The sequence below is a fragment of the Copidosoma floridanum genome, unplaced genomic scaffold, assembly GCF_036245765.1.
Source record: "Copidosoma floridanum isolate Cflo_tuat_1 unplaced genomic scaffold, Cflo_Japanese_pri ptg000005l, whole genome shotgun sequence".
Taxonomy (NCBI): Eukaryota; Metazoa; Arthropoda; class Insecta; order Hymenoptera; family Encyrtidae; genus Copidosoma; species Copidosoma floridanum.
This window is the reverse complement of record NW_028321882.1, coordinates 13704248-13731590: the sequence shown is the minus strand read 5'-3', so window position 1 is coordinate 13731590 and position 27343 is coordinate 13704248. Positions and strand designations below refer to the sequence as shown.

The 27343-nt window shown below is 32.9% G+C and overlaps 1 protein-coding gene across 1 annotated transcript in view; it reads left to right on the top strand.

Annotated features, from left to right (window-relative positions):
• The first annotated feature begins 1777 nt into the window (after window positions 1-1777).
• Mid1 (calcium-permeable channel component Mid1) overlaps window positions 1778-27343 on the top strand; it is a 381266-nt gene continuing 355700 nt past the window's right edge. Inside the window, exon 1 of the mRNA XM_089598117.1 lies at window positions 1778-3301. Coding sequence (XP_089454243.1) covers window positions 2189-3301 — 1113 coding nt within the window. The 5' untranslated portion in view covers window positions 1778-2188. The remainder of the gene's footprint in view (window positions 3302-27343) is intronic.

Sequence of the window (27343 nt, the reverse complement as noted above, 5' to 3'; positions counted from 1 at the left end):
TAAACTTAATGGAAATTAAACTTGTGGCTTGTGGGGCTAAAAGTGGTTATCAATTAAAAAGTATTAGAATTTGTGTGATATGCAAATGATATAATAACTTTTTCTAAAATAAGTTAAAGGCTTTATATATCAGTACAAAAATTTTCCCTGTTTTTTGTAGAAGATGGTCTGTAACTATGTTTAAAAAAACAATTAAGTAAATGTTACAGAAGATTTATAAATTTACTTCTTAAAAGTGTCAAGTAATTAATTAAAGTGGTACTTTTACCACAAGGCAGAATAAACAAAGGTGATTCTTAATTCTTCATTAATTATAGTTTTTTAAACTTAGAGTGCTCCACTAGTTAGTCAACTGATTGATAAGCTTTAGTAAAAATAAATTTGTATGTTCTGCTTCCTTACAATTTTTTTTTTTAATGCTATGTGGATGCATGGTAAAAGAGCATTCAATTACTTTTTAAAGAATAAAACTGAATAAACCGTTGCAGCATTAAGTTTTGTGCCATACAAGCATTCAAATGAGTAATAACATGCATATATTTTAAACTGGCTGATACGGTGACTTGTTAGGTTGTTGGTGATGTTAAGAAAATATATGATTGCACAAACTAATTTTTAAAAGCCACAAACAGGTGTATTAACTGTATATTAAGACGTAGCAGATGACCCCTATAATGACCTGTGCTTTCTGTACATAAGACATAGCACTGTATTTCTTGAAGAGGAGTATGAAATAGCTAATTTCTCTGGACTATTTCTTACTGTTCGAAAACTCAAGAAAGCGAATTAGAAATAAATAGTAGCGTAGTCATCAAAACTTCGTCTTCTTTCTCATCTTGCTTTGCCACTCTTTCACGTACGTGACTTATAAGCCTGTTTAATGTTTATTTCCGTAAAAGGTCGCAATACTTGAATGATACTTTTTTTCTGCTGAACTGCAAAATGTGCACTTAAACTTCAAAAAGTAAGAAAAAAAAAAAAAAAAAAATAACTGGAAGTTTTGCCATTGACATTATACAGTTGTCTGGAAAGTGTAATGCCAATGTAACAAACATTAACCTATTTTTTTCATTACTATTTTCAGACAACCAGTATTTGGTACATAACCTGTGAAGCTTACATAAAATTTTTCTCGATTTTTACGAAAATTATTTTTCTTTGGTGGCAATACTTCCCTCACATGTATAATAGTTACGTTTTAATTCCTGAATTGTAAAATTGAGATGTTCGATCATTTAACAATAAAAATATACCATAATCCTTAAGAACGTAGAGTTGTTACGGTGATCATTCGTTACTTGTATGGTAGTTAATATGATAAGTAACAAGTTATTACTGTTTATATCCGTATACTAGAAATACTGTCAAACATTGAATGAGCGGGCTCAAAAAATTACAGGACGTCCAGAATCAAGCAGCATATTGGTATATAGTGGATTAGTAAAGGAGTAACAGCAGCATATTCCTAATAAAACAGTTTATTTGGATAAAGCCTAATAAGATACTTAAAGACATAATATTCTTCCGAATCATAAATTATGACTTAATTATATCTACATGATAAAACTATTATAAATAACCAAATCTATCATTCAGATAGAAAGAAGTAAAGATATTGCAAATAAATCTGGTGTACTTTCTTTCAGTTTGAGGTTTAAAGAAAATTTATGTTATCTTAAGAATAAAAAATTTATGTTAAAAAAAAAATGAGGGAAAATTAAAAGTAACAAACAGAGAAAAAACATAGAACAGAAAAATTAATGTCTGATATTTTGTAGGTACAAATTGGTACTGCCCGGAAAATTCGAGCAGGCAATCACTTGGCCCTGATTTCTCAGGCACCTTACCAGGGGAACTTCTAAAAGCCCTGCTGAGTCCGTTGCAAGCTTGGCCACACTGGCTTCGCAGTCCCGAAGACCAAGAGCGCCGACCATCTCAAGCGGGGCTGCCATCAATACAGTTACACCAATTCTTGGTTGTTACGCAATCGCTGCTGTTACGAAATTCCTCCACTACATGTGCGAGTAGACTAAAATCTTCAGTTAACGGCTTACTAGTACTTTCCTTTATAAAAGGTAATCTTTTCTTGTTAGTAGAAGCAATAACTTTACATAGTAATGCAGCAATATTGTCGAAAGCATGGGATTCGTCCTCTTTGGCTAGCACCTCAATCTGCTGCTCTAAGCTTATGTCTAAGCTCAGCCTTTTCGAAGCCTCAGGACCAGCAGATAGACCAAAGAAGACGATTAAAACAACAAAAATTTTTAGTAATACTACAATCGTTAAAAAAGTACTCTATCACGAAAAAAAAAAAAGAAGAGAAAGTAAGAAACCAAAGAACACGAAAGATGACGAGGATCACAACAAGGATGCGAAGTTGACTCATAGATGCTTAGATATTGCCTTAAAAAGAGAAATTTCACCTATCGTTCATAGTACTGCCTTGAAAAGCCGCAAAAAAAAGCACAAAAGAAAAAAGAGTCGAAAACAGGTCAGTAAGAGCTCTGGTATCAAAAGACAAGCTGGTTTAAATAGGCTGGGTACTACTATACTACTGGCTTTTCGACTTTTAACACTATTGCTTCTGCGCCAACCCGTTAAAGCAAACGATAAGATGAATCAGCACAAACCTGAAGAGATACCTCGGCATCCTTACAACGAGTATAGTTGGAGCCTTAACCAGTTAAATCCATGGCTGTCAGCATGTGATCTGGAAGGTCCCACACCAGCTGATCTTCAGGGTAGTTGTGGTCCACCAGAAATATCAAGCGAGTGTCCTAGCGCCTGTCCATCAAGTGATAGTAGCACTGAGCTATTCAACTCACTAGTTGGAAATTTGGAAAGTACGAGGACTAAAAAAATAATTATAAAGATAAAAGAAACAAGCAGCCCAGAAAATATACAAAAAAAAAAAGATGGTTCACAACTCTTATTTAAGAAGGCTTCATTACAGTGCCTTTATTACCTGGAAAAGTCACATCAGCAGATTGTTTGCCAGCAAAAGTTTGGCCAGTCAAGCACCCTTAGCTTTAAAAGCCCACAAGAAAATCGTTACTGGTTTATAAGCAACTTGAGGCTAAAGCATTGTTGTGAGCATGCAGTTATAAGCGCTTTAGCACCTGGTGAAGGGGGTCCACTTCAGGCTGTACTTCATGGAGGCCCAGGATGTGAAGCTGCTCTTGACAAGCTTCTCACGGTAGATACACTGGCATCCAGACTGCATTGTAAGTTTGAAGATGTACTCATGCGCTATGACTGCAGCCAGAGGTACTCTGTTATCCACAACTGCACTCATTGCAATGTAAGTATCTTTACCGTACAAAAAATTTCTTTTAAATATTTTACATAATACTTAATGTAATAATTTTGATACAAATTTATTTTAATTATTATGCTAACGATAGTATTTATCATCGCAAGAATTATGTCGTAGTTATGTAATCGATAAAAATTATGTCAACGATACAATGTATTTTTAAAGATGACAGTTATGTCAATTCTAAGGAGATTCATCATAACTACTTATGAGAAACTTCTGTAAAAAGTGTTATAACTGTAATTAAGATAATAATTCTCATTAAAAATGTACAAATGTACCAAACCATTATCATCGGTAAATATAACATGAGTTTATAAGGATGATAAGCAGAGACGAGGTCTTAAAGTGGTCTCAACTTATCACAGCGTTAAAAAATTTTTAACAGTAATTAAAATCATAACGAATATAGTAATAATAGTAACAAAAATATTAATTATAATAAAAATAAAAATAATCATAAAAACATATTTATTTAAATAGATACAGTAATAATTATCTTATAAATTTTAATGTAATTGTTAGAAAAATATTTATAATGATAATATTAATAATAATAATCATTATTATTATAAAAATAATAACAGTAATATTAATAATAATACAAATAATATTATTTAAAAAAATAGTAAAAATAATAATAGTAAAGATAATAATAATAACAAAAACAATGATGATGATGATGATGATGATGATGATGACAACGACGATGACGAAGATGACTACGATGACGACGACGACGACGACGATGACGACGACGACGACAATGATGATTATAATAATGATAAGGATTGTGATAATAATATAAATGTGAGGCTTAAATTTTTTAAATATCTTTTATAAACAGTCATTTTAATCTCTAATATTGCTGTGTATCCTAAAAATGTCAAACATTCAGCGACTTTTTTTTGCGTTTAAAAAAAATTACTCCATGCAATCTTATTATGTTCTAGTTATCTTATTTGAGCAGATGATTCAGATACTATATAAAAAATAAGTGAACTAGTTGCAATTAAGTATGAACACTATACACGTGAGCAAAACTTGAGAGCTAAAGGAAGATGGCAATTATTTATACTTTTGCGCTGGTATCTTTACAGTACCTTCATTTCCGTATTGTTTTTTCTATACGGTTGTGTACCTTAACGTAATAATATACTACTCTCCTTTTTTGTTAATTAGAATAATACATCGCCTTTATGAGTTTAAATGCTAAGGCGGGCTTCGTGTGCATGTAGAGTTTCTAATATTTTCGTCCCTATCTTCAGTTATAAAATGCTTGCTCCTACTTTGACTAGCTTTTTTACCAGCTTATATAGGCTTGCTTGAATTCTTGGATTATCTGCTTAAGATTTAACGAGGCATAGATTTATTTTGTGTACATATCTTTATTGTTTTCATCATCAGTGGTATGCTCATTGTATGAAACCGTCCCCTCACTTTTTACAGTTTTGGCTGGTGTTCTAATGTTACTTGTATAATCCTTTACAAATACTTTATCGCTTGGTTTGAATTCAGCTACATTTGGCCTATGAGAAAATTATTTTTCAGCCGCTTGGTATTTGTCTACCGTGATGTTTGTTGACACTGACAGAAAATCTAATTTTGATCTTATTTTTCTTTCTAGCTATAACGAAGCAGGGTCACGAATGAAACAGATACTTTAAGAGTTTTTTTTTTTTAATAGCCCGCTATCTATGTACGTCTGAAATTTTGTTCTAAATACTATGACCACGTCTTTAGCCGGTCCTTCACTTGGTAACAAGCCGCTGTTTTGGAGTGTGTAACTTTGTATTTTTATGGACCCATTCAAAGTTGAATGAGTAAAATGACTAAAATTTTTCAAAGATTCTCCAGACTGAAAAATTGTTTTGAAAGGCTCAATGGTTTATTTTAACAAGGTATCCTACATTTTCTTATCGTCGATCCCCTTGAAGTGCATATCTACTTCAAACATAAGAATTCCTTGCTATAGAGCCTGATAAATCTGCATGACTTAGACCATTCAGCGTGTCTCACAAGTCCCATACGTATAACTTACATTTTGGGCGAGTCTCACTTCAGTCAAAAGTCACTTTTTTTGGTGATTAGTTTTACAGTCTAAACCCGGTTACCATACGTATGATTTGGGAATTTCCTTTATTTTAACTATTTATATATATAGCTATTTCAGAAATTATACCTTAATGGTTCTACATGAGGTAATCATTTTTAATAATAGTTTATTTTCTTCATTTTTAAATACCATTAACTTATTTCTTACGCTTAAAAACCAGCCATATTTGACATCCTTTCTTACCTAAAAAAAAATGTTTCTTTTTATGCTAACTCAATATTGGAAGCTGTTATAAAACTTACATGACTCATCATTTTTGTTGAAATTTAACTTTGAAAGTTGGTGAGCTAACACGTTCTTTTCCCTGCATGTGATAAATTACATAGTGTCAGTCAAAAAGCAAAACTGCCTACCTTTGCAGTCTGCTGGACACCATTTCAGGCAATCATTTTTTTTTTTAAATAAACATCAATGGTTTATAATTAGTTGGTAGTACATATTTAACTCCGAATGAGTGAGCATGAAATTCTTGAAATGCGAAACCTATTTGCTTTGGTTTTATTGTGCATAATTTTTCTTATTTTTTAACAATGTTCGAGACGTATGGTGTATGCTACTGGTCCTTATACATGATTTGGCAGAAATAAGGAATAATACATCCTGAATACTATAGGACAACTCCCCACATGATACTATAGTTGGTAAATTAGAATCATAATACATGAGAACTCAATATTGTGTTCAGATATGTTTCGTCACATAAAATGCCTGCTCGCGTCCAATTGCATCGATGGCTCATTTTTTTCTAACTAATAAAAAAGATTCATGATCATGCTCAAACTAATGATAGAGTTTAAATAATAATAAATCATTCCCAGAAATATTTTTTAATATTTTAAGGTGGTAGCATCTGTGAGAAAGCTTTAATTATGTTTTTGGACATATCAATTCTTCGCTTCATAATTACATTACCAAAATATTAGGATTTATTGATAATTGAATATCATTTCTTATATTTTAAGGCTTAATCTGTCTCTTTCAATCTTAACAATACTTATTTCAATCGTTTACTGGTTGAGGTAAGTACATGGGCCAAAAAAAAAAAAAATACCAAACGAAATTGAGTCATTAAAAAAAAACTTGTTTTGTGTCTTCGAGAACTTTAAATAGCAGAAAGTGTAACGTACCTCTTTGCACGCATGCTTGACATGGACTGACTAAACTGATTTCTTTACACACTTGCTCTGCACATTCCCTTTCCTATTTTGCCCTGCCTCCTAAATGGATCCCTCATGGCTGGGGAGAGGAAACAAATAAAGGGAAAGAGACACAAAAACTAGCCTCTATCATTACACTCTCGTGTCACGCAACTATGCCACCTTTTAGCCGAACATGCGTTGAGAAGTCTGTTACTTCTCTATCAAGGCTAGATGTACAGCAAATCAGGTAAAATTGGACGAGATTAAACTACACCTGGCTGAGATAGCAGTTAGTGCTTCTGACTCCTGGCAAAGCCATGTAACACATGTTTTTCATCACTTCCCCTCTGCTTCCTCCATTAAGAGCTCGCTTGGTTGAACTTACCGGCGCTGTTGCACTCGACATGCAATAATATTAAAATATCAACAAAACGCACAAAAATATAAAGGCATTAATGAAATAATTATGTTACTGGGCAATTACAGTGCATCATATTATTTAAGGAACAATCATACATACGATAGATAACAACAGAATATTATTCAGATATTGCTAATACAATAAAAATCAAGCACATAGTGGCTCGGTTAGCTGGCTTGCGGGTTGGCCTGCAAGAGACCGTGGTTCAATTTCCAGCAAGTGTGGCTTTCTTAAAAGAGTACCTTCGTGCATTTTCTCATATCCTTTTTCACTAAACGAAGCTTCTTGTAAAAGGATAGGTGACCTTCTCGCAGTAAAACTGCCTATCATTTATATTCTTCGCTGAAGTGATCTTTGTAATGTCATCGCCAAACCAACAGCTTGAAAAACTTTTTCCACTAATGTACAATGTGTAGCAAATCATGTAACATGTAATCAACACTTAATTATGTATTCAACAAAATGCTTAATGTGCCTTACTGTAACAAGGCTGTGTGCGGTGCTGATACGATTGTGGATGCTCATCTTTTATACATAAACAATCTCTTATGCATAGAAATCGTTCTTTATGATTTAGGGATTTTTTCGAATTTGTTTCTTTGTAAGTCTGTTTTAAATCAAGCTTACACGATATGTTTTAATTGCTCATGATACCTTAAATATCTTTGATTTGAAGAATAGAAAAACAATCTTTTTTTAAATACACGTCAAGAGTGACTTTATAATCTCAGCATAAAATTTCACCCTCCTTTTTTAATAAAGAAACAATTAGAGTTGCTCACCCACTACTTTCAATTGCAGTTTTTTTTTTTTTTCTTTAACTTATTTATCTTGTTCAGCTTTTACCTCAGTTTTCATGGTATAAGACACTAGACCTAGCCATTTAAAAATGGGTACATTCTCTCCATAGTTTTCAATAAAATTTTTGAAATAAAACTTGTTAAAGTAAAATTACTAGCATTAAACAGTTAGTTCTCAGAAATAATAATCTTATATGTAACAAAATAAATCAGTTACTAATACACATTTCTAGTCAAAATCAGAAAATATAACCACTTACTTATTATAGTACTAAACTAAGGAACCACATTTAATAGTTAACCGATAAAATGTCATGTCGAATTTGCCCAAAATGAGAGCGGAGGGTATGGTTTTCGCGTCGGCCTCTGGTTGTGGTGCAGTCTCGGTGGACTTGTGGGAGAGGAACGGTGTGAGAGGGGAGCTGGCTGTGTCTGACGAGGTTGACTGCCTGCAGACGAGTGCTTAGCCAGATAATGTTGCCCACGCTGGGCTCGTTGCCGTGCTTTCTGGTTTTCGTAGGGAGAATATGATCTCTGCCAATCCCATTTTAGTGGTGGGTCCTGTTGACAGTGGGACACCCAGTGCTCGCGGTGATAAAATCAGGACGAGGTGCAGTCACAGGGGCTCTTACTTGCCATCCTTGCGTGTTAAGCTCGTGAAACTGGAGCTGGTAAGAGATGTGTAAAGTGCCACAAGTATATGTGTGACACTGCGTAGTAGAGGCATCGATTTTTCAAGTCTAGGTCAAGTTGTGGAGCGCTGCGTTGCCAATGGGTCAATTTATATTAACGAATCACTTGAGTGGAACCGTACAAGCGTTTTCTTAAATTATAAAATTATTGCCAAGGACTTTAAGTTTAAGTTTATATGGCATATAGGAGGCAGGTTTTTCGTTAAAATACATAAGGGAGAGCAAGCACATGTATTTCAGACTGCATCAGATTTGGAGGCAGTATACAGTGCTTATTGCACTGCGAACTCGTACGTCACTCAACAACGGATGGTACCATCAGCCACTTAGTCAAAACTATAAGTTATATTGATAGTAATATTAATAATAATGGTAATTATGATAATAACATAAACATGCAATCAGATGGTTTACATAAGAAAACTGAACACATTGAGATTCTCAACGTTGATATCTCTCATGAAGAACAAAAATAAAAAATGACACGGCTAAAAGAGGAAAAAGTAAGCAAGCTAAATGTTATGCCATTCAACAAAATAGACTAAAAATTGAAAATGGTCAGGCTGCGGGAGGGGTGGGGGAGAGTTCTCGGTATGCTTCCATAATGTTAATTCACTAAGAGATCACATTGAACAAATTAGAACTGTTATCAATGGTCATCCCTTTCACCATCTGTTCGGTCTCGCTGAGTTGTGGTTTGAGCCAAAGGTTTCTGATAAACTTGTTTCAATTGATGGATACACTATTATACGCGTTGACCGTAACATGCATGGAGGGGGGGTCGTGCTGTATGTGCGGGAGGGACTCAGGGTCACAGTTCTTGAGGCATCGGGCATTACTAAGTTGGGTAAGCTGGAAGTACCTGATTATCTGATGTGCTCCGTTTAGCAGCCCATGCGTCAGCCAGTTTTTCTCAGCGTTGTTTATCCTTCATTCTTTGGGAATGACTCAGTTACTTAAGTAAAAACCACATTGTTTTAGCTATAGCCAAAAAATAATCATGGGCTATTGTAATGCGGGCTCAGGTGCAAATGGTAATAACACTTGTTTTAAGCGTAAGCTGGCAGATAAGTTGGCCCTGTAAGTGATTTCACATGGCCCAACTTTTTTCACAGCTACATCTAGCACATGGCTCGATGTCATCCTTGTCAATGACAACACGATATACGTGACGCACGCAATTTTCTGGCTATTTTTCGCAGCTGCCATTAAATCATAAATGTAGCAAAACAATCACCCACTTCTGATAACTCTAGTGTTATTTTTACACACAGAAGATTAAATAGTATCGCTCAGACAGATCTTAATAATATTTTAAGCGACTGCGACTGGATCTCAATTGACGGTGACAAGGAGACTGATCCAGAGTACATGGTGCGGTGTGTCCTTAGTAATCATAAAGGGCAGTAGACATCTTAGCCCCTTAAAGAACCCTTAGGCGTCGCAAGAAGCGCCTTCCTTGGGTTTGCGGGAAGCTGCTGCAGCTACTTAAAGAATGTGAGTCAACGTACCGACGTTGTAAGCGGACAAGATAATTAGAATTCCTACTGGAGTACCAAGCACTGCATGACGAGGCCAAAATGAAAACAACACATGCTTTAATGGAATACTATCAGAAAAGAGTTTCTAGGGTTTCTGGCATAAACGCGGTATGAAGTGAGCTTCATAGTTTTGGTCTGCTCCGCAAACTTAAAGGCGGGGGGGATAGGAATGGGCTAACACCTGACGAAGTAATTGAGCGCATTGTGGTGGTGTCGCAGTTAGAGGAGGAGGGTCCTATCAAGTGTCTGCAGATCTTAGAGTCTGCGGCGGGGGGTGGCTCCACGTTTTCTGACGTTATCACCAATCATGTGGTATTGGCTCGTTTTTCATCTCAGGCTTTGGGAGAGGATTACATCCCACATGGTGTTATCGTTAAGGCCTTACCTGTGATTGGTCCTTGTCTTGTAAGGTTGTTCAATACCTCCCTGACCATGGGTGAATTTCCGGCCCTTCGGAGGAGAGCGCATGTGGTGCCGTTTAAAAAGTGTGCTGCACTGAAGACTGCGTCAGATTTTCAGCCTGTGGCACTACTGTGCTTTCTTTCGAATGTATTAGAAAGGCTTCCCTTGGATCAGATCATTGATTACGTCACTCTTAAGGGGATTCTCGATTCGCTTCAGGCATGCTTCAGACGGCACAATTCAATTCAGGCGGCTCTTCTGCAGTTGACTGAAGACATCAGAACGAACATTTAAAAGGAAAAGCTGACGCTACTTTTACAGTTTGACTTTTCCAAGGCATTTTACACTATTCCACCGTGCCGTCTTCTCGAAAGGCTAAGGTCGATGGCTTTCTGGAAGCTAGCGCTCATGTGGGTACACTTGTACATGGGGGGCAGGATGCAAAAAGTTAAGACACAAACAAACAGGCCCTAGTCCTGGGCTAATATCAATCTGGGTGTCCCTCAGGGTTCAGTCCTCAGATACTTGTTGTTTTGCCTGTCCATTACTAACATACGAAACGTCCTAGAATCAGTGGGAGTCGAGCACATTCCACATGTGGATGACTTGAAGATTTATGTGCACGTACCAACGGGGGAGGTTGGGGAGGGGGTGGTGCACTTACAGCACTTAAACAGAGGGAAATACTGGTGATTGATCTGGGAGGGGGCGTGTCCGTTGCCTTTTCGGATGTGGTGATGAGCCTCGGTGTCGTGCTTGACTCCAGGCTCACATAGAAATAGTATTTTGACAACGTCACACAGTGGGGCAGAATACAAAAAAGCTGGCCAAAATTCAAAAAGTGTAACAAATGATCTTAAATTTCTTACTCGGGGGTTTTTTCGGTCTTTAATTACGAATCTGTTATTAGAATTGAGCTTTTCAAAATAACGGACCCAAAATGGTGGACATGATCTCACCAATAAGTCAAAAAATCTAGTAAAAAATACTCAAATGTTTTTCTTAAGTGTTTTTGGCGTTGCTGATTACAAATTTGTTATTAAAATTTTAATTTTTAAAATAACAAATGTAATATATGGATGATTCCATGAAAATTTTCAATTTTTCAAAGTTTTGAAATAAAAAATATTTTGTAATATTTTTAAGATTAAAATGAGTAGAAAATCTCTAAGGCAATATCTTCATTTATGAAAAAGTTCTTGAGTAAAAAATTCGCAATGAGTTAAAATCTGATTTGGCGGGAACTTGCGTTTTTTTTCACATGATCACTATGACATTTAGTGAAAGTTTGCTGCTATTTGATTTTATTGGATTTCATATATTAAAGCAAAACAAAAAATTTATAAATTATACAAATACGAATTATTTATTTTTTCATAAGTTGATTACAAAAGAAAATCGTCTTAAGCATAAATATAAGATGTATCTGCATCTTCTAATGACGAACGCTCGGAGCTTGAATCATCATCTGGTGAAATGTTTTTGGTGATGTCTACATTTGGAGGTTGTAGAAGAGTAAAAACTTCTTTTGACATGGCCTTAGTGGATTTTGCGGGTACTTTTCGACACCTGTATATATATATGGGTCAGAGTTTACCAAGAATCTCGAAAATACATCATGTATTGTTTTAGTTCGAGAACATTTTCTCGCAAAGTTTTCACGAAATTGTTTAATTAATTTGTTACAAGATTCTTGGGCATCTTCAGACATCTGACCGATCGGTAATAGCGAGTGTGATATTATTGTAGGACCATGAATTAATAACTTATGAACGGTTGTCGGCATATTATACCAGCCGTAAAGCTGTACAAATTTTCTTGCTGTATCCAATGAATATTGATGGAATTTTTCAACATTTATATCAAAACCAGATGACAGGGCTTGTAAAATGATGTAGAATTAATTAATCAGATCTTCGTCAACTCCAGTTATGATGGGAGAAGTTGCGGCATTTTCGAAAAACCGTCTAGCGGTGTTACCATAATTTGTACTTCCATATCCAGGTTTCGGCTTATCAACTATTAAACCCAACTTCGTTACAAAACCTTCCTGAATATTATATTTCCTTAACTTAACTGCTTCTTTTTCTTTGTCACTGCGAGCCTGCCATTTATTAATGGCTAATTTATAACCAACATGCAAGCAAGTTTTAAAACACCTTATCCAAGCATGCAAAGATGACAAACCGAAATTCAAATTTCTTTCATTAATTTGCTTACTCAAAACTAAATCTACATTATTAAACTCTTTCGACGTTGCTTGACACAAATAACAACGTTGTGCAGAAGACGTACCTGTTATCGCGTTGCACACTTTTCCATTAATCATACATAAAACAGTTTCATATTTTACAATTACTTTCTTGCCATCAAATACTCCGACAAAAGAAACTAGTGTATGCGTTTGCTTTGATACATTATCTACTAATTCATTAATAACTTCTGGATTTTCGTGAACAAACTCGATTTTTATAGGTCTACAATATCGTGGAGAAGATGGTCGAGGATTTTTCCACACAACAATCGTATGTCCAGTTTTTTCATTTACGTACTGCAGTTGCAAGGGAACAATTGAAGTAAAAAAAATACTTTCGTCCGACAAATCTTCGTTGGAAAATTTTTGTTTGTATATACTGTGCCCCAAACTACCATCACACCCCCAGTTACAAATCAAAGTTAGATTTTCACATTAATCCTGTTGTAACTGTTGAATAACAGCAAACTGAGAGAGTAAAATTCTATCAGCTGTATGATCAAGATTAACTGTAAGATTCACTTATTTCCATGGAACATGTAGGATAACATTTTTCTTTAGCTGCTGAAATTTCTTTATACGACGGAAAAAGTTTCACATTTTTTTTCAAACAAGCATTACGCAATGATTGATATTGATTTTTAGACAGTTTTTTATTCAATAAGTAAAGACAGTGCTTCATCAGCAGTATATACATTTATATCCTCAGAAACCTCCATAGATTTGCGACAAATTTTTGTTTTCGTGGAACTTTCTATTGTTACCTTTTGTATAACTTTTGCAGCATCCACTTTTCCTGCAGCACGCAATTTCATTTAAGTTGCATATGCAAGTTCTGACGTGGATGATTGTGTACGCAGTATTTCAGTCTTTCGGCGCTTACTCCTGTCGGATGAAGACTCAAAGCTTGATGAAGGTCTGCCTGCACCTGATTTTTTGTTAACCATTTCTGATGTTTGTAGTGCAATAAATCCATTCAACCATTCTGCATTATTATCTAAAAATCGTAATTCCGTTCTCTTACTGGCAGTCCACCTTACTTTAAGTTTGGAAAATGTTTTTCTCACATCACTTTTATAAGTCTCTGTTAGACTGTATGATGACTGTAATTTACTGGACATCAGCTTTTCAACAATTAAATAAACTTCAGATGCTTCCATATTAAAATTGTGTTTCACAGCTTCATACAATTCTTTTCTTGTCAAGGCTTCAACAACAGGACTGCTGCAGTCTGAAAATTGTTATGGCAATAAATCATATTATAGTTCACTGTCAAGTACGAATTTTTTTTACCCAACCCTTACGCCATAACATTTGTAAAGTTTTATTTGACTGGACTAATAAAGCAGTACACACTGTGCACTTACATGCATACATAAACATATATAAGTACACATATACTGTAGATTCAAATATGTTTTTGTTTTGTATTTAGAATTAGTTTCCAAATAAAGTTCAATTTGACCGGACTAAGAAGGCAGTATACACTGTACTCACACATGTATATGTATCTATACATGTACATGCATTCATTAACAAACGACAATGTACATATATTTAAGAATAAAACAAATTTTTATAGGTTGAACTAATATTAAGCAGTGATACATGGGATTTCTTTCAATTGCTTTTTGCGGTAGTTTTTTTACTATCATCGTTTTTTTCTTTAAAACTTTGTTAAAACGTAGGGGGGCAGGTTGGGGCAGCCAATTTTTTTTTATATAAAACATAATAACTTTACCTACAATATCCAGCAGGTTTTTTTGCGGGGCAATGCGGGGCAATATTACTTTTTGTTTAAAACGTATAGCAATTACACAATTTTTTTTCATAACATTTATCTAGAGGTGCTACTGTGTTAATATTATATACTTGCTCATTTGGTATATTAAAAAATTTTTTTACACTTTACATACCTTCTGAATTTGGTTCCATTTTTTCCGACTGCAATAACTTAATAGTTGAATTTATTATGTCGCCTGAGACATGTGCAACTATTTTAATAAAAATAACTTTTTCACAACAACCAATCAAGAGTAAAGTTCCAACTTATATTTCACAGTCCGTAAAAGAAAATCTGACCTTTTGTGACTGATTCCTTACTAGTACAGGTGTCTTCTAGCCAACCCAAAGAAAAAAATCCTATCTAGCAAATTTTTTTTTTTTTAATTTTGGCCAGCTTTTATGGATTCTGCCCCACTGTGCGTCACCAAGGAAATAAATATTTTTAATAAAGCTCTGTATTGTCTACAGTTTTGTAAAGAATAAATCACAGAGGCTCTGCGGAAATGGCTAATCTCGGTACTATTAGTTCCTCTTCTAGACTATTGTTCGGTTATATATCTCGACGCATAACTTGAGCACAGGGAAAGACTGCATCTATTACTGAATACCTATGTTACGGGCGTGGTCGGTGCCAGGAGAGACGAGCCCATCTCTCTTTACAGAATTTCTCTTGGCTGGCTGAAGATGGATGCCCGATGTGAATATTTGATGGGCATTTCAATGTACAAAATCCTAAGAATTGAAGTACTGCAGTATTGATACTTCAAATTCTATGAAACGGATAGACCTGCACGGGGAGACATTAGAGAGCTGGCGGTTACTTACACTAACTGCAACGGTGGGCAGATCTTTGTAAATGTATGGGGCAAACTTTTTAAATGAGCTGCTGGCCGCAATTCGCTATCTCTTGAGCCTCTTCATTTTCAAGAATGCGCTATGGAATCACTTGCTTTAGATTGATTAACAGTATTACTTTACTGTGATAATTCGTGATAAATGTTAAATAGTGCAAGTCTCTTTTACTGTTATGAAGTATTTTAATGATTTCAATGATTTAATGTTAATTTATACAAAGTTGGTATGTGTGTAATTATTTGTGTATTTATTAATTTAATTTCATGCAATGTGACTATAAGTAATTATATGGCTTGTATATGTATAGGTTTTTGCTGAGTATAGTCCGTCTACAGTTATATTTTATTAATTTTTAAGCTTATTTAATATATGTTTAACTTCAAGGTGTAACTGATAAATATTGAGGCATGGGCTGTACCTGTAAGTACCCATAGATGTATAAAATAATTAAGAAATATTGACTCATTTATAATTTATCACTCGTGATAACTTAACAATCTGTGATATACCATAATATGTATTATGATGGATAAGAAGGGTGACACGCAATCACAAGCTCGTCAGAACGTAACAAAGATATCTTTGAACCTAAAAACTAATCATAATATGATGAAATATTTAAAAAAATATGATATTTTGTATAAGTCTATACAATAAAGAATACATCAATTTATCTTTCTGTCTCTTGAATGTACGCCATACGATTTCTACCTCTCACGCAGTACTATACCTACATAAACACATATATTACAGGTATGTGATATGTATGTTTCTACCCTGCAACTACACTGATGCGCTTGCTCTAGCTGAGGTATGGGTATGGTGGAAAGATGAAGAAAGAGAAAAACAGCTACACATGTCTATACTAGAGGCAAAGTGTACGTATGTATAATGTATACACATATACGTGTTGTATGCCTGATCATTCCATACGTGTATGTAAAAAAATGTGCATAAGGTAATAAATATGTATAGTACGATAACCTAACAAGAAAACAAGAAAAAACACTTTATCCCAAAAGGGATGCAAAATCTGCTGAAAATAATAATTTTTACGAATTTCCAACAGCAGAACAACATCATTGAGGTGCACGATTATAGAAGGGTTAGACTATGCACAAACATAACCTCAATTATCTCCTTTTTGACTGTATCTTAAAAAAAAAAAGTAAAAAACTTTTTATTTAGTGTGGCATATTTAAAAAATTAATATGGATAGTTACGAAATTTTCGAAAAATTTTAGCATGACATAACCTCTCAAAATTTGAAAAACAGTCGTATCTAAAAAAAAAGCAGAAAGGCCAAAAATAACTTCACATATAGAAAATAATTATTTAAGTGCAAAAACATATGGTACACGGACTTATACGAACAATCGTTTTAGTTCTAAAAATAAAAATAGTCAGATCTTAATGGTAAAGCTACATCTTTTCTATAATCCCTATGAATTAATTTATTTTCTATTTTTTATTAGGTATAAGTATTATTTTTAGATGGTGAAGTTACCGAAACCTATATTCTTATTATTCATATTGAGATTAGAAGAAGTTAGTAATAAGCACGGGCAAGTTTAAATATGAATTCATAAATAATCATACGAAAAAAGTAAAATGACAAATTTCAACAATACAATGAAAAATATCCAATCGGAAATGTACTGTACGGCGCGATAACGGGCCATACATGTCGTGATAAAGTCGGTACATGGGCCTTCTACCAAGCCGTGATGGCACCGTTAACTTGTATTACCAGGTGCGTGTACGGACAGTATACTATAGCGGTAAAGTACTATGGCCTGTGTATTGCCCATTCATGGCCCATAAAGATGATATTACACAATCAATCAAGTATTTTTTTAGTAATCTTTAATTTATTTTACGTATTACTATAGAATTCCAGTGACGTAGCCTCCAGACACGGTACAAGTATCGTGTCCTTTTTTTTATTAGTTATGATCAAATAGTATACAAATATAAATAATTAAATTATTGTTGTTTATTTATTAAATTATTTATTAACAAACTATTATTTCACAACATGTAAGAAAATTGTACTCAATTCAAAAAGACAACATAAATCATTATCTTAATAGTGAAATATAAAAAAAAAATACTATTTTTAAAAGACAAGAATGTTTAAGGTTCGTTCGTTAGTTAACAGAAATAAAAGTTTTTTTATAAAGTTAATAAGAATAATTTAATATAAACAAAAATAGGTACGTTATACTTGGACCTTATATGGATATAAATTGTAAGTAAAATGTTAACCCTTTATGGTCATATCGAAAAGATCCTTGGTTTTTGAGGAAAACAGACCAGGTTCACGGATAGATAATAAAAATTTTTTTTTTTTTTTTTAATTGTAGTTTTTTTACAAATTAAGGTAGTGACAATGTACTTCAGAATTTTTTTTTATTAACACTCAATTTTGGTTCTTATCAAAAAGTATTATCATTTAGTTTTTTTTGATTGGATAAATATTTTTACTGTAAAAGAAAGAATGCTTCAAGATTTCAAACACAGGGTATGTTTGCGTTTTCTTAAAGATCTAAATAATCACTCTTTCTGATTACTTTTTGAAAAAAATAATTCTCCTAAGATTCTTATTGACAACCATGTAGTAATCTATTTACGGATATGCTAGGTTTTTTCATTATACACAACCATCGTTTAGTTTTTTCATCGATGATTGTAAGAAATTTCATTATTCATAATAAAACATACACTTTGCTATTGCACTGGACTTTATGGAACTAAAAACTTAAAATCATATTAAAATATTTCGTGTTTACGGGCAGTACATGGGCATTGTATTGGCAGTGTACAAAATGACTAATTTACGGTACCTGTACACAGCCCGTACACGCGTTTGGTAACACATTCCATGCAGTCAGTGAGGATTTTCTTACGGTAACAGTATACAGGCTGTATATTTCTTTACGGCAGCCATATTCTATTTCCAATCAGGTAGCTATATGCTTATGGTTTTCCTTAATCTCGATTACATATAGTGAATTATTTTACATTTTCGGTAGCCAAAACTAAACCAAATTTCATTTCTCGGATACAATGATTTTACAAAAATTTATTGTACATATATGATATCATATCAAATGCATAGAAAGTAGTTTCAAATAAAACAAAATTGTGTCTCACATAACTTGACGAAAGAGCCTTTTTTCGGGGCAGTATGTTAAAAATTTTTGTTTCGTTCTGAATTGTATGACCAACAATTCGTACTTGTATTAATACATGCATTATAAGAAACGTGGAAGTACTTAAAATGCACGGATCACGTGTAACATACGTTGTATCAATAAGTGTATATATGTATTTTAAGCATGCACGTGGTTGAATACGTAATTATAATAAAAATTTCTACTATTTTAATACCAGATTCTGGAAAACTTATTGTAATTAGGTGTAATCTATTTTTCTCAGTTTCCGTTATACTAAGTTAAATAACATTTGAGTTGGAAGTATCACTTCTGCTGAAAGTCCTGAGACCCACACCTAGTTTTTTTTGGAATAACATCTCAGTTTAGATAAGAAATCAGCTCAGGCTTTTAAAAAATGGGTGGTATTTACTAAAATAAAAATTATTTGAGTACAATATTTCGAGTGAGATAAAACCTTTGAAGAACTTCAGTCTTACATTTACTTTTTTTAACATATTATATCAACTGTAAGATCCTTTTTGTTGCCTGTTATAATTTCAAATGCTCTTAACCACTCTCATCCAACAATAGGGTTATTCTTACCAGGTAGTACGTATAACGGGAATATTAGTAAGAGCTTTGAAACCTTACGTAGTAACTAAAGTTCTTAAAATTACGATTAAATCAATTATTTGCCGAAGTAGCTGTAAATATGCTTAAAAATATTATTGAGCCAGTAGAAACTTGCAAAACTCTGTCTAAAATTATTTTCAGAGACAGCAGTAATGGCTATCGCTGTAATGAATAAGAAGTTACTTTATTCTCAACTTCTGAATGAATAGTATTCTAACCCCTCCCCCCTTACGCAAAGTGCCTTTGTCTTTAAGGTAGATGTTTCCTAAATCAAAAATATCTAAAAAGGTACGAAATTGTCAGCAAAACTTATATAAGCGTCGAGAAATATGTGTTAAAAGTTTAAGACCGATTTATCACGTCGTTATTGAAATAGCCTCGTCGAAAAGTCACTTTTTTAGCATTGGAGTAATGGTGCAAACACTACATAGCCCGATTATTTTGAAAAGCGTAACTTATCGCATATCTATAAATCATTGAAAAACTACTGAAAACTATCTTATCCAGTAAAAAAACACATACAATTTTTTGAGAGTTTTTTACCACATAGTTTTAAGTAATAGTAATGAAAAAAGTGCTCTTTGTTTGATTTTGAAAGATAACCAAGTACGTATCGCGTATGTGGTTACGTCACATTGTCTTATGAATACTAGTAGATGTATGTATATATTTATAAATGTATACGTATACGCAAAGGCATTTACATTCCACTGATGTTTTGAAAACGGAATAATATATGCATATTCTACAATTATAAATAAGATTGACCTACATATTGGGAAACAACTTTTTTAATACAAATCATGAAGAAACTGTACCTACTACTATTCAAGCTTATTTCCAAACTATCATACTCAACAAAATGTTTCGAATTTCTATTACCGTTATCATTACTATTCCTGCCTTCTGGAGCATTTATCTCTTTACACATACAGTGCTAAATATTTATTGACTTTACATCAATAATACACATCGGACGAATATCTTTCCTGAACAGCGATACGATTAAAATAACTACAACATCACCAATGTATTTCTCGTTTGTTTTTTTAACGGTTTTTTCTTGACCTCTCTGACTTGGCTCGTTTACCCATTTTTTTTCATGCTTTATTTTTCTTTAACGTTATTGAACGTACTCGATGACTAAGCCTTCGGTTGTGTGTTCACACTATCAATGGCTGCCATTTTAATGGACAAGACCTTTTTAATGGTCACATCAAATGTATGTTCTTGTTCCCATGAGGATAGGTTAATCACCAAGAGTTGAGTTACGTTGTAAAACATTTCAGAAAGATTCAGAATTTTTCATATTAGATTTGGGCGCAGAAAAGAATGTTATTAGTTATAACACATTAACAAACTGCACAGAGTTAAATTATAATCATACAATTGTATTCAATGGAATAGTTCAACAACGAATACGTACTCTAAATACTGTTACGGTTAATTTATTTGGTACAGATCACGAATATCACGTTAGAAGTGCTGAAACACCAGTAAATAAAACATGTATCTTAGGAGATCTATTATTTACCCAAGAAAATGCTTGAATTTATTATGTTTTAAATGCCTTATCAGTGGATAGCAAACTAATAAAGCCTATAACTTTCTTATGCCGGAAAAATAAAATCAACCCTTTTAAATTAACTAAAAAATCCAAAAATCCTTTAGTTTTAGAGCTAAATAGAATCTAAAAAGTTTGTTTTTCCGTTTCACAATGAAGAATAATATCAGCACCCAGATGTGATACTATTTACCATTGTTTTCAAGGACCAAAAATAAAAGGGAACAGAAGTTGTGATTTACCAGCCAGAACAAGAGTAACTATTTAATTGAATACCTAAAACAAGATGACTGGCTACGCTTACCTTTGTAAAATTACTATCAAATATAGAGTGTATACAATAAAGGTTGTAGTATATTGTCAAAAAGGTCACTGTTATACGGTAGGTGTTAATACAAATGATGAGCCAACAAAAGTAGAAATATCTCTGTAGTAAGGTAAAATGGAGTATAGGGGAATATTTTTCTGAGCAACAAATATTCATTTCTTATTTTTCAAGTTCCACTAATGTTAATTTACCGACACTTTTTTTTAAAGTATGAATATAGGTCTTTACCTTAGGAAAGAATAGTTATTGACTGTGTTTATCATTATCCGTTTAATTAAGTAACTTTTTTAAGTAAGTCGTAGAATCTGCAGTAGTAGGATATAGTCTTTGAGGACTACAGTAGTAGTAGGATACTGTATGTGGTAGTAGTGAGGTAGTATATGACAATGTTATTTGGATAAGTAAAAATATAATTTCTTATTCAAAAAAGGTAGTGATTTTTCTTTCATATATATCCTTTTTCAATGATATCACAAAAGTCCTCCTTTCTGTGTTCGTAAATTATAAAGTAAAAAACACTGTCTTATATAATTCTAACTAAGTAATATTATTATTTATTGTACGAAATATAAAAATGAAAATAGTAAATACTAGTTTGAAACAAATCTTAGCTTCTAAGGTCTTACAATTTTTCTTTTCTTATTTTTATTTTGCTGTGCAATAATTGAACTTTACACGCAGTTAATTTTATTTCATTGTCGTCTAACTCAGACAAACATTTTTGTATTTCTGTTACTATTAAGTGACAATTCTCATATCGGTTTCCTGATTTTAGAATTTTTTTAAAAACTTTAATTTTCGAGTAAATTTCTTTTCTTGTTCCTAACAGTTTTCTCTTAACTTTCTTGAAACTTCTTGTTAAAATTTTTTTCGTACTCTTTAGATTTTTTTTTTTTTTTTTCTTGTTCATTACTTAATACCTGCTGTTTTTTCAATGTTTTCTCTCTCTTTTTTTTTTTTTTTAAGTAATATGTCAAATCATCAACAATTGCCACGGATTGGTTTTCTTTACCTACTTTCCTCTTGATCTTAAAATTAAGATTGGGTGCAAAAAAAATATTTTTCAAAGGAAAATTATCTGTTTCATCCGTGGAAATAAAAAGCAAACTTTGAAGGCTGAAATATTAAATAGAAATATAATGTAGGACAATTTATACGGGTGTTAATTTTTTTTTTTTCATCTTTTTTTTAATAACAGTGTAATAAAAATTAACTATTAAAAATGTATATAATTTTCTGCAAAGTTGATTTTTTAAAATTGGGTAGGATGCATTAATATACGCTTTATTGAGGTTAAGTAACACATTGTGTCTATTCACCTGGTAACAATGGTATTATTCACTTTACTACGAATCCTACAAGTATATTTGAGTTTAATTTTAACATTAAAGGTCGGACTGATGACTTTCATACGATTATTATTGTCGAAAACACGAAATTGCAGCCGTTAAAAACAGAATTTGGTCTTGTCAAGTACTTGTTCCACTACTACTTAGTTTTCTCAAAAGTGGGTGCAGTAGTAGAACAGCAATGATAAACCTCGTCCTACTTCTACATGGTGTTTGCTAAAAATAAGGGTATACTAGGACAGACTAAGCTTTGTAACGAAGTAATTATTTTTAAGATCTTATCAATAAAACTTTTTCAACAGTGTCTTATTATCAAGTTTAGATAGTTTGAACGTACCAAAAGAAATTTTTTTTTTGATGTATCATCTTCACAGTCAACTTAAGTATCACACCTAAAATGGGCGAAATGCCTCATTTGAGACACGCATACGTCAGAAAAATGATTTTCTCTTCTTGTCGCATTATACCCTGAAACTTTTGTGTTGTCCCACTATATCCAGTTTTACCTTAATACAAAAAAAAAAACTTGAGCTTTTCCATGTAATAAAATCTAAAGACTTTTTCGACACTGCTTTCGAAAAAAAAAGTTAAACAAAATAAGAGACCACATTAAATTTATAATTTATAAGTTAAAATGATATTATTACTTAAAAGCTTGCTCATGGAAAATAAGAAAAATCGTAGAAAACAACGCTTACTTTATTAACATCCCATTTGACGGCACTCCTCGTACTTCCATTATGACACATACAATACCTATGACAGACTACCGTCCAGTATATGTCAAGTGATACCACTACCTTTTGTCGTTACACTAAAAAATAAAAAACTTTAATAGAAAAATTATAAACAGATTGTATAGTCATACAATCTATCGGCCCTCACAGAAGTCCTCTATGGATAATACTGAAAAAACAAGGACCTGATAAAATAAAAGGATAAAGATAAGTTTTAGATTACTATAAACTAAACAGAAAAACTATATCGGATTCTTATCCACTACTAAGAATAACTGAAAAATTAAAGAAAATAGAAGGCCTTCATACTTTCTCTGTTCCTGATTTAGCCAGTAAATTCTGTCAAACAAAAAAATACACTGCAGATAGACATAAAACTGCTTCTAACACATATTATGCTCATTATGAATATGTAGAATTACCGTTTTAGCTGCGTTAGGTGCAAAAAATATTTCAGTTATTATTTGACGTAATTTTATCAGAACTGTAAAACATTTAGTTATATGCATTTTTTGATAGTATAATTGTTTGCTCAAAAAGTCTAAGAAATCATTTTTAAAAAAAATTACGAACTTATTTTAAAATTGTCAAAATCATATTTAAAACTGCAACTAGACGAATGGTGATCTCCACAATTGTTATCAGCAAGTAGTTTTGGGTTGTCCTCTACGCTAACGTTAAATCAGTAAGTCAACTACCTTGTATTTACTGGCACTCTGTTTCATAATCTGGCTAGTAAAAACAGTATACAAAAACCAACCATAATAATTTTTACTTTTTTTCTCAACTTTCACGTCGTCTGCTTTTTTTACTGGCCAGATTAAGGAATAGAGCGCCAGTGAATTCAAAGCAGTTGAATTACCAAGCTGATGGTAACGTAGAGTGCAACTCAAAATTTCTTGCTGGAGACTATTGCGGAAAACATCTAAATGTTGATTGGTTTTGCCTGAAGAAACTTATTCAGAAGCTTAGGTATCTACAGAGTCAAACATAATTTGAAAAAATTAAAAGCTGTTAAAAGACTTCCAATACAAAATTATCAAATGCATATACGATAATTTTTGGAGCAAGCAAGCTATAACCTTTATGTTGTCAAAAGTTTTGCAGAAATTGCAAAACGTTGGAAATTCCTAATAAGGACAGAAAAAAAAGTCCAATGTACAGACATTCAACAAAAAAATTTTGAGCAGTTAAGAAGAATACCACACTTAAAATTATATTGTGAATCACTATCTAGGATTAAATATGTTAAAGATCCTATGAGTAGGTTTAATAGATGAAGAGTGAGATTTCGAGGTAACAACTATACTTATAAATATAAACTGTGTAGGTTAAATACTAACGCAAACTACTTACTAAAACATACAATAGAGTGAAATTGAGGTGAAAAAGATGAAGAAGAATCTTTTGATCCAAAAATATCACTAAATACTCACTTATTACTCATAAACTTAGACAAATATAAACTTTTATAGCTTACCAAAGTATATAAAAAACTAATTAATTCTATTTTGATACAATTTTGATAACACAATTAGCACCTTGAGTAAGAAAAACCTACAGATATACTATAACAAGTACCTTAAAGTACTAAGTGGGGACAAAATTTATTAAATTCACCTATGATAGCCGGAAGATTAAACATGAGACGAAGAAAAGAAACACCATAGTCCAAATAAAAGAGTTACCATCTGTACCTGACACCACGTCTCCTCCTGAGTTGGGTGACCCAGAATTTAATGCACCAACATCATAAAAAAAACAATAATTTATGTCAAGTTTAATAAATATACTTGCAGAACAGTAAAATTAAGGGATTAATTTAAAAAAATTCAGAAATTTCACCAATACCAACGAACATTCCAATCAAACCCACTACTTTTCAAGCCAAAGATGAGTATAAGAAATCTGCGATGTTTCAACCAAAAGAAGATTCTACTTTTCCTGACAAAGAAGTATTAAATTTAACTACTATAAAACCAAAATTCCAATTTACTTCTCAATGCTTCGTACAAGATCAAGTAAACTATCTAAAAAAGAATAAGAAACAGTTACCTGATACAAAAACTTAAGCTTACAGTGATTAAGATTGTGACAAAAAAAGATTTTTTAACGAATAAAATAAAAACTTTTTTCAATGTAATACTTACGATGACAAAAATAAGATACAAAATTTTATCATTCTTAGAGCAACGCAGTTACTACCTACACTCCCAACCGAACCTCATAATGGAAGTAAGTTAAACCAAGAATAAATAAATTTACTTACATCGTCTTCTCAAAATTAAATCCCTTATACTATAGTAAAGAAATGTATTGATAAAATAATGAATAAATTTATTGCAAACGGAGAGCCCCATAAGAGCAAGATCCCTTGTCATACCAAACGAAAATTGTCCTATCAGAAGTAAACTACAAAACTCTCATCATGAACTGTACAAGAAAACCTTATCAGCTATTAAATATCATAGTTCTAAAGATAGAGAGTACAGCCAAACTCAATCAGAAAAAAAGCAAAGTAAGACTTATTAAAATACCAAGAAATCTTGAAATCAAAATACTTTACTGCAATCGAGCTGTACAGCAGCATTAGAACTTACTCAGTAAAATTGTAACTTGGCTCGTAGCAAAAAAGTAATAAGAAAAATAAGCCCTGTAAGAAATCCATTCATCGTAACTTCCTTATGAAGAAAAGAAACTGACGTTTGTAAAAAATAACGAAAATTTAACTCAAACAAATGATAACTACATGTATTTTATTTTAGAAGCTGTAGATTAAAAATCAACAAACAACAAGTTTCTAACAGATACAGAGATTAAAAACTATATCCGTTAAAAATTTATTAGGTGTTAAACCAAAATTAGGAGATGTTATTACTACAGAAAACCGAAATTGGTACATACTTTCACTAGTCATCAATAAAAACTTTAATAATGAAATAAAACCTAGCATTTTACAAGCATGCTGTAAAATCTTGCAAATGCTACATCAAAAAAAGAAATTAACACTGCTTGTATTTTTGAGAAAGGTAAACTCATTGATAGTTTCCCTCAAGAAGAAACACTATAAATTTTATACGAAAAATAACGTCAGCTTTCTCTTACGGTAAGAATATGCTTCGGCACTTGTTCTTATCTAGCCCTAGCAAACAGAAAAGAAAAATTATTTGCCCTACTGGCATATTTGAGGGTGATAGAGAAGTAGTAAAAACTTACAGATAAATAAGAGAAAAAAATTATTTGAATTGAATGTGCAATGACATTGTTGAATACATACAAAAATAAAAAATTCGCCAGGAACAAAAACTAGTCCACACAACAACCAGAAAACCTGTCGTATGGCGATAATTTTTCCAGCCAATAAACAGGCACCTGGAGCTTGTCCTGATCGTCACGATGATCCAGCTGCATGAACAACTTTTGGCAGGGTAATCTGCGGCTACTCTGCTCTCCGTTAGCTGACCCTATTATTCTATTCTCTGCTATCTCTATCCCTAATCCCTGTCTGCTCGTGATGACCTTCCTCAATCTCTACTACAATTCTCTTCTCTCCTCTCACCTGTCACTTATACTGTTTTCCAATAACTCTCACTTACTCGACAGTCTACTGTCAATGCTGCTGTATATGATACTGACTATATATGCCATGTAGTAAGTCTGCATAGGTGCTCGTGCCCCTTCCTTTGCATCTCAAAACCTCTGACACTCCTAAAAACTGGTAAATCATTAAAGGTTTCAAAAACTAAGTTCCTAATGTGACAGATAGGCTCTCGGTTTGTTCCCGACGCGCCGCGAGCTTACTTATCTCTCCTCTACTACATATACTCACTTGACCAAACCTTACACACACTATACTCTTCTCCTTGTCTTTAGTCCTTCTTCTTCCTCTTGGCTCGTAGTCCACGGCACCGAGAACACTTACTTAGTTATGTGTTAACAAGACATACATACAAAAAAAGAGAATATATAATGTTATAGGATTTGTTAGCCACCAATAACTTGCCCAAAACTATAGGTACATAGTGATAGCTTTAGCTATGACGTCACCATTGTAATAACAGACACACCATCAGAAGTATTTGATAAAGTCACTGTACATACAGTAGGCCTTTTTTCACAAAATATCTCTGGAATACGCATATTTTAACAATTTAAAGCTTACTTACAATATTTTTTATTGCAGGTCCTGTTTCTAATACACAGTCAATAACCATCGCCGATGTTTTGTCAAGATGTTTAATTTCAACTTTCGT